The sequence below is a fragment of the Sinocyclocheilus anshuiensis genome, unplaced genomic scaffold (genome assembly GCF_001515605.1).
Source record: "Sinocyclocheilus anshuiensis isolate Anshui unplaced genomic scaffold, SAMN03320099.WGS_v1.1 scaffold283, whole genome shotgun sequence".
NCBI lineage: Eukaryota > Metazoa > Chordata > Actinopteri > Cypriniformes > Cyprinidae > Sinocyclocheilus > Sinocyclocheilus anshuiensis.
The window spans coordinates 7,031,282-7,040,237 of NW_015549605.1; the positions used below are offsets into that span (position 1 = coordinate 7,031,282).

General features: G+C 36.2%; 1 protein-coding gene across 1 annotated transcript in view; it reads right to left on the reverse strand.

Moving 5' to 3' along the window:
• tbk1 (TANK-binding kinase 1) overlaps positions 1-8,956 on the reverse strand; it is a 22,666-nt gene that overhangs the window by 4,746 nt on the left and 8,964 nt on the right. The window contains exons 10-17 of the mRNA XM_016447408.1: positions 7,996-8,054; positions 7,779-7,870; positions 6,389-6,490; positions 6,185-6,263; positions 4,239-4,360; positions 3,177-3,253; positions 3,061-3,100; positions 2,871-2,972 (exon numbers count right to left, since the gene is read on the reverse strand). Coding sequence (XP_016302894.1) covers positions 2,871-2,972; positions 3,061-3,100; positions 3,177-3,253; positions 4,239-4,360; positions 6,185-6,263; positions 6,389-6,490; positions 7,779-7,870; positions 7,996-8,054 — 673 coding nt within the window. The remainder of the gene's footprint in view (positions 1-2,870; positions 2,973-3,060; positions 3,101-3,176; positions 3,254-4,238; positions 4,361-6,184; positions 6,264-6,388; positions 6,491-7,778; positions 7,871-7,995; positions 8,055-8,956) is intronic.

The window sequence follows — 8,956 nt, forward strand, 5'->3', positions numbered from 1 at the left end:
TGTTGGTCTGAATGAAAATGCAAATTCATTCTTTGCCACTAGTGTCGCTTTTGGAGCGGTAAAAATAGAGGTTTCCACGGTAACGCTGTACACAAAGCAGCACTGCGCTCACAAACGCTGCTTTATCAGGTATTACAGGCGAGATGAAATGAAAATGAGACCAATCGGACCAATCACTGCAGATTAGCATCACGCAAAGGAGGGATTTGGAAAAATGAATCATTGAGCGAACCGTTTGGGAGTCGTTGAGCAAGTAAGGAAAAAATAAATGCATATTATCAGACAATGAAAGTGTTTTTTGACCTTGCATGCATGTCAACCTGTTGTTGGGGACTCCCAAAACCAAAATATGAACCTTTCATTACCCATAATAGGGGCACTTTAAAGTTTTAATAATCGTTCAAATTCTGTAAGAATAGTGAATTCACACCACAACTATAACGATGCAGAAGAACAATATTGTTGGAATCGCTTTCAGAGAGATTTGTGTCCAGCTGATGAACGATAAAAACATTAACAGCCAATCAGAATCTATCCTGCTTTAAATGACAAAACTGCAGCACGATTATAATAAAAAGAACTATATTTCACGCGCCTATGGATGCTAATATAGTTAACGTTAAAGTTAACGTCCGTTTGTGTGGATGCTAATGCAGTTATCGGTAAAGTTATCATGTGTTTGTGTGGATACTAATCTAGTTATCGTTTAAGTTATACATTTGCGTGGACGCCAAAAAGTTTATTGTTATAGTCATTGTCTGTTGGAGTGGACGCTAATACAATTATGGTTATAATTATCATCCTTTGGTGTGGACGCTAATACAATTATGGTTATAATTATCATCCTTTGGTGTGGACGCTAATACAATTATTGTTAAAGCTATCGTCCGTTTGTGTGAACGCTAGTTATCGTTAAAAGTTATCGTCCATTTGTGTGGACGCTATTATATTTAACATTAAAGTTAATGTCCATTTGTGTGGATGCTAACATAGTTATCATTAAAGTTATTGTCCAATTGTGTGGACGCTAATATATGTAACATTGAAGTTACCGTCCATTTGTGTGGACCTTAACATAGTTATCATTAAAGTTATTGTTAGTTTGTGTAGACACTTATATGTTTAACATTAAAGTTAACGGATGTGGATGCTAATATAGTTATCGTTAAAGTTATCATTTGTTTGTGTGGACGCTAATATATTTAACATTATAGTTATCGCCTGTTGAAGGTAAATATAGTTATCGTTATAGTTATTGTCCGTTGGTGTGGATGCTAATATAGTTATCGTTATAGTTATTGTCCGTTGGTGTTATCGTTATAGTTATTGTCCGTTGGTGTGGATGCTAATATAGTTATCGTTATAGTTATTGTCCGTTGGTGTGGATGCTAATATAGTTATCGTTATAGTTATTGTCCGTTGGTGTGGATGCTAATATAGTTATCGTTATAGTTATTGTCCGTTGGTGTGGATGCTAATATAGTTATCGTTATATTTATTGTCCGTTGGTGTTATCTTTATAGATATTGTCCGTTGGTGTTATCGTTATAGTTATTGTCTGTTGGTGTGGATGCTAATATAGTTATCGTTATTGTCCGTTGGTGTTATCGTTATTGTCTGTTGGTGTTATCGTTATCGTTATTGTCCGTTGGTGTGGATGCTAATATAGTTATCGTTATTGTCCGTTGGTGTTATCGTTATCTTTATTGTCCGTTGGTGTTATCTTTATAGATATTGTCCGTTGGTGTTATCGTTATAGTTATTGTCTGTTGGTGTGGATGCTAATATAGTTATCGTTATTGTCCATTGGTGTTATCGTTATAGTTATTGTCCGTTGGTGTGGATGCTAATATAGTTATCGATGCTAATATAGTTATCGTTATTGTCCGTTGGTGTTATCGTTATCGTTATTGTCCGTTGGTGTTATCGTTATAGTTATTGTCCGTTGGTGTGGATGCTAATATAGTTATCGTTAAAGTTATCATTTGTTTGTGTGGACGCTAATATATTTAACATTATAGTTATCGCCTGTTGAAGGTAAATATAGTTATCGTTATAGTTATTGTCCGTTGGTGTGGATGCTAATATAGTTATCGTTAAAGTTATCATTTGTTTGTGTGGACGCTAATATATTTAACATTATAGTTATCGCCTGTTGAAGGTAAATATAGTTATCGTTATAGTTATTGTCCGTTGGTGTGGATGCTAATATAGTTATCGTTATAGTTATTGTCCGTTGGTGTGGATGCTAATATAGTTATCGTTATAGTTATTGTCCGTTGGTGTGGATGCTAATATAGTTATCATTATAGTTATTGTCCGTTGGTGTGGATGCTAATATAGTTATCGTTATAGTTACTGTCCGTTGGTGTGGATGCTAATATAGTTATTGTTATAGTTATTGTCTGTTGGTGTGGATGCTAATATATTTATCATTATTGTCCGTTGGTATTATCGTTATAGTTATTGTCCGTTGGTGTGGATGCTAATATAGTTATCGTTATAGTTATCGCCTCTTGGTGTGAAGGTAAATATAGTTATTATTTATACTATAGTCTGTTTACGTGGACACTATAATAATTATCATCATAGTTATTGTTAACATTATTGTCCATTGGTGTGGATGCTAATATAGTTATCGTTATAGTTATTGTCTGTTGGTGTGGATGCTAATAATTATCGTTGTCTTTTCAGTGTGAACGTGCCTTAACACATGAACTCAAGCAGCTTGAAACAGCAATATAATGAAAAACAATGATCAGTAAATAGATCCATGACTGAATAATAACATTTATAACTGTAATAATAATTTCTAGTTGGACTGTTTGGATCACAGGTGAGCTCTAGACTGCTGAACGAGAGCCTCTTACTTCATCCACTCCTCGCTCTTGGAGATGAAGAGGCGATATTTCATGGCGCACTCGTCTGTGAAGAGCGCCCGCGCTTTGGTGGCGTGAAGAACCAGCTTTTGCCTGCAGAAAGCAGAGAGATTCGTGTCATCATGATTCTGCGTCACATGCGTTCAGTTCTTCAGCTACAGCGAACACACACGATACTCACTTGTCAAACTTGTGGATTTGTTCTTCATTATAAGGCAAACCTGAGGAGATAAGACACGTCAAACACATAAAAAAGCAAACGAGCGCTGATGAGATCTCAGGAGCTCACAGACTCACGTCTCTCGGCCTTGTCCTTCTTGAACTGCTGGTAGATGCTGCTGATGGCATCCAGCAGAACCTTGATCTTCTCCACACTAGACGAGAGACACAGAAACACAGGCAGCAATCAGAAACTCAAGTTCACACTTAAAATGTGTCCACTGCAAAAAATAATGTTCTTCCTCTGTATTTTTGTCAGGGCTATTATAGTGAACAAAAACTAAAACTGAAGTCATAAAAAAATATTTTCATTACTTGAAACAAAATAAATGTTAGCTGAAATAATATAAAATGAAATATAATTTTTTTTCCCCAGCTAGTTTCCAAAGCAACTTTTCTCATTTTCATTTAGTTTAACCTGATGGTCTAAAATAAATAAAGCTAAAACGGAAATAAAAATAAAAGACTATATAGACATATTTCAAAACAACAGAAACTAATAAAAACACACAACAAAATTAGTAAAACTTAAAAATTAACATATAAAATATAAAAATATTTAAAAATGTATAAAATATATAATAATATAAATATAACATTTTTTATAAAAAATTAAAATATATAACAAAATACAAAATATTAACAAAAACTATAATAATATCTCAATGATACTAAAATAACAATATTTTTTTGTCTCGTTCTCCAGTACAAATATCTAAACATTCTTAAATCAAGACACATTTACTAGATTAGCAAAATGACTTAAAATATTAAGTTTGTTCTTGTTTTAAGCTTAATTTTAATATATTATTCAGAAAACAAAAACTTAATATCTGAAGTCACTTTGCTTCTCCAGTAAATTTATCCTGCTTTTATTTTCCTTCAGCTAAAGTTTATTTTATTTCAAGTAATGAAAATGTTTTTTTTCTCTAAGTTGCTTCAATATAAAAGCGTCTGCTAAATGAATAAATGTAAATGTAATTTAAGGAAGTTTAGATATTTGTACTGGAAAACAAGACAAATGTGATTAAGAAGAACCTGATATTTTGCATTGTTATGAACAGCGCTTTGCCCGTTTGTTTTGAGGAAATGAGACGTTTGGTTCTCCAGGGTAATGAACGCTGAAGCAGTGACACTCACTTCCTGTCCTCGGGGTGCGTTCCCACTTGCTGCGTCCACGTATCGGTCAGACTTCCTCCCGGCAGGAACATGCTGCTGATGTCCTGAAGCGTTTGATCCATGGAGCCCAGAGAGCTGGAGAGCTGCACACAGAGCAGGCGTGATGAACACGCTTTCATGAAGAACTCACGGTTGCATGAAAGTCCTTAAAGGTCCCCTGAAATGCTTAGAAACACGCTGCGTTACTCTGTGTTGACGTCATTTTAACTGAAACCGGAAGACAGGGTGGGACATATCAAGCAGCCCCGCCCCTTTTTAAAATAGCCAATAGCGTTCGTTTATATCACAGCTTGGGCTAGAGCCGTTCAGAGCCGCTGAGCTCCGTAAAGCCGCATTTGACAGGGTATGCCAGCCACAATCTCATCCACATATTGATACTAACACCCAAAGAACTTTAATTTTGATTTCATGGGGACTTTAAGTATTTTGACTTAAGGGTATCCCTGAGTGGAAAAAATTCCCTGAGGCAAGGGATTTCATTAAGAGCGTTGCAACAAACTTCTTAACTGTCACTCTTACTTAAGTGTTCATACGAAGTGTTTCACTGTAGTTTCTGGCAACATACGGCAATGGGTGCCGCGGTTGCTATAGTTACTACATCTCACAATAAACAGAACATAACGAAATAACCACAGTTATTAAAGCAATAAGCCTCGTGAAGCCGTGGTTTACAGTGAATTTATTACAGCTAAGGGGCGTTGTTAGGCATGACGCGGAGCTGTTATAAATTCACTGTAAACCACAGCTTCACGGGGCTTATTGCTTTTATAAAACGGTTATTCCATACACGTAGCAAGGTTTCACCAAAATAAAACAGAGCAAATAAAGTGTAATGATATTAATAAAAACAGTATTCTTCCACCAAACAATGTAGCTCCTCAGAAACAGTTGTGGTTGCAACAAAGTGGTTGCCGAGCAACACACAAACGTAAACAAAGGTGTATGTTACTTTGTAGAGTCATTTACAACAGCTTCGAACACGGCTCAGCCAATCAGAATCAAGCACCGGAACTATCCGTTTTATAAACTAATATATACTAATGGAGAATACCAAGAGCACAGAAAACAAAAAAACATGAAACTGGACTGTGGTAAGATGAAGGATTTACTGACGGTAAAACTGAAACTCTCTCAATAATTGCGTATCAAAATAGGCTATTTCGATTATTAGACCGTGCCTTGATACTTCCTCCTCTTCAATTAACCTAAAATCAGCCAATGCGTTTGAGTTTAAGATGACTTGAGGGAGCTCTTTTGGTCCCTTAAAAATTTATCAAGGTGAAATGGTTACTAAAGACTTTGTAGCAATACTTATAATTAAGGGGAATACTTAATGGAAGCCCAGGGTTGCCAGGTTTTCACAACAAAACCCGCCCAATTGCTACTCAAAACTAGCCCAAAACTAGCCCAGCTGTGTTTCAAGGTGGATCCCCCCGGTAAAATTCGCATTTCAGGGGCTAAATATCATGTTATTGGGGTTGCATCAACCCACGTACATGAAAAACAACCCGCGGCAACAGTGGTAAAGTAGCCCAATTTGGCAACACTGTGGCAGCCTTATGGTTCCTTAAGTTGACCCTTAGGTTTTTTCTTGCAACCCAAGTTTCCCTTAACCTTATAACTAATGGATTTCTTATCTTAAAGGGTTAGTTCACCCAAAAATGAAAATTAGGCTGCGCAGCGCTGAACTCATACGTCATCCGCCCGGAGCTGCTTCCAGTGTACAACAGTGAGCGCAAGCTACATTAAAAGATTCGTCTGAAAGACGAAAGTCATATACACTAGGATGCCTCAGGGGTGAGTAAAACGCAGCCTAATTTTCATTTTTGGGTGAACTAACCCTTTAAGGGCTTTCATGCAACCAGGCCCAGACTTTCATGAGACATTGAGAATCATCAGCATCTCACCCGCATCACCTTCTTCCTCGTGTCCCGGATCTCCTCACACTCCGCCGACAGGAGGTTTCCCTGCATCAGAACCTCACACCTGAAACACACACACACACACACACACACACACACACACACACACACACACACACACACACACGGAGCTCATGAAGATCTGGCGAGATCTCGCTCAGAGCTCCGTCTGAAACATGCGTCACTCACAGCTGCTCGGTTCGCTCCAGCGTCTGGCTGCAGTAGTTACACATGTGAATCACCTCCGTCTTCTTGTGCGCCTTCTCACTGTACTCGTCTCTGATCAGCTCACTGAAACACAACGTTCATATAGCGCTTACAGACCACTTCACACAAATAAACAGGAAAATAACAGTGATAAGGCTGCAAAAAAGCTGTAAAGAAGCTGTACAGAAAACAATAGAGTCATTATTCAGAATGATTCATTTCAATCAGTTCAGTAACAGTGTTAATGCTGCAAATTCTTCACTTATGAAATTAATTTCAGAGGTAAAGCAGCTCTACAGAAGACAATAGTCACTGATCAGATCAATTCAGTTAAATTTTGTTTCGATTCAGTTCAGTAACAGAGTCGGTGTCAGTTGTATAGAAGCTCTACGGAAGACAACAGTCATTCTTCAGAATGATTCAGTTCAAGGTTCAATCACTTCAGTAACAGTATTAATGTCGAAAAATCTATCAGTTATAAAAGGAATTCAATTTCAGCTGTAAATCAGCTCTACAGAAGACAATGGTGTCATTATTCAGAACAATTTAGTTCAATTTTTATTCAGTTCAATGTTTAATCAGTTCAATTCAATAAGTGTTGATGCAAAATTCATCAATTATGAAACCAATTCAATTTAAAGCAGCTCTACAGAAGACAACAGTGTCATTGTTCAGACCAATTCAGTTAAATTTTGATTCAGTTCAATGATTCAAAATGATTCAGTTCAATGTTTAATCGGTTCAATTCAATAAGGGTTAATTATGTCAAATCCATCAGTTATGAAACCAATTCAATTTAAAGCAGCTCTATAGAAGACAACAGTGTTCAGCTCAATTCAAGTTAATTTTGATTCACTTCAACAACTCAATTTCAACTATGACAAGTTCAATTTCAGCTTAAAGCAGCTCCGCAGAAGATAATAGTGTCATTATTCGGATCAATTCAGTTCAATTTTGATTCAGTTCAGTGTCAATGCTGTCAAATTCATCAATAATGAAATAAATGTAATTGCAGCTTTAAAACACCTCAGAGTCATTATCCAGCATGATTCAGTTCAGTGTTGATTCAATTCAGTGCCATTATTCAGATCAACTCAGTTCAATTTTCATTTAGTTCAATATCAATGTAGTAAAATTCATCAATTATAAAACAAATTTAATTGCAGCTGCAAAAACAGCTCTGAGTCATTATCCAAAATGATTCAATTCAGTTCAATAGTGCCATTATTCAGAACAATTCATTTAATCTTGATTCAATCCAGTTCAATTTCAATCATGAAACAAGTTTCCGTTGTGCAGCAGACAATAGTGAATAAATTCAGTTCGCTTCATCAGCGCGAGTCGCTTCGTTTGGTTTGATTCATGAACTCACATCAGGCCTCGGACACCTTTCCTCACCAGCTCCTGATACAGAAGCAAAGAATCGGACGTCTTCCACAGATATCCAACATCACCTGCGAATGTCTGAGCAGAAACACGACCAGCAGTGATTAAAATAAACCATATTTCTGACCAAACTCAGATTAAGAGACTCTAAGAGCAGCACCGTGCTTCTGATTTCACTAAACGGACCGGAAGTTGTTTCTTACCTTGGCGTAGCTGGCGTCTAGATCCAGATCGTAGCGCGGCTGTACTTTAGGTGGGCTGGCTGCAAACACAAGCCATCGTTAATATTAGCAAACGAGCGGTTATTAGCAGGGATTAGTGCTGTCAAATAGGGCTGGGTATCTATTCAGATGTCCCGATTCGATTCGCAAGCTCTCGATTCGATTCTCGATTTTTTGATTACACTCAGTGAATATAGTTTTAATACAAATGCTATTGATATTTCTAAAAAAAATGAACAGTAACATCAGTTTACAAATGGTGAATTAATAAAAAGAAATTAAGAACCAAATGCCTGTATTTTAAACCTATAATTTTTTTTGTATAGGGTCCTTAATAGGGCCTTATAAAATGTTCTTAATTTTTCTGGTAATCAGATGTGCGGAATGAGAATCTTTTTTTTGAGAAACTTTTGAGAATCGATATCGAATCGACGTCATAAAAAAAAAAAACGATTAATTTAAAAATCGGGGAAAAAAATTTGGGCCCAGCCCTACTCTCAAACGATTAATCGCGATTAATCGTGTCAAAAATAAACGTTTTTGTTTACATAATATATGTGTGTGTGCTGCGTATATATACAATACATTGTATGGGTCAAAATTATCTATTTTTCTTTTATGCCAAAAATCATTAGGATATTAAGTAAAGATCATGTTCCATGAAGATATTTTGTAAATTTCCTACTAGGGCTGCACAATTAATCGAATTTCTAATCGATTACAATTATGGATGCCACAATTACGTAATCGTTCAAAGTCCACTTATGTTATTCTGCATGCTTAAGATGCTTTTTTTCTTTCTACATGTTATCTTAAGGGGTTTTCCATTGTTTTAATTTTAGTATAACATTATAATACCATTAATATTTTTATAATTTAAAGAAGAAACCAATCCGATGTATATTTGACATTTGAGGCTTAATACTATAGAAAAGCACTAAAG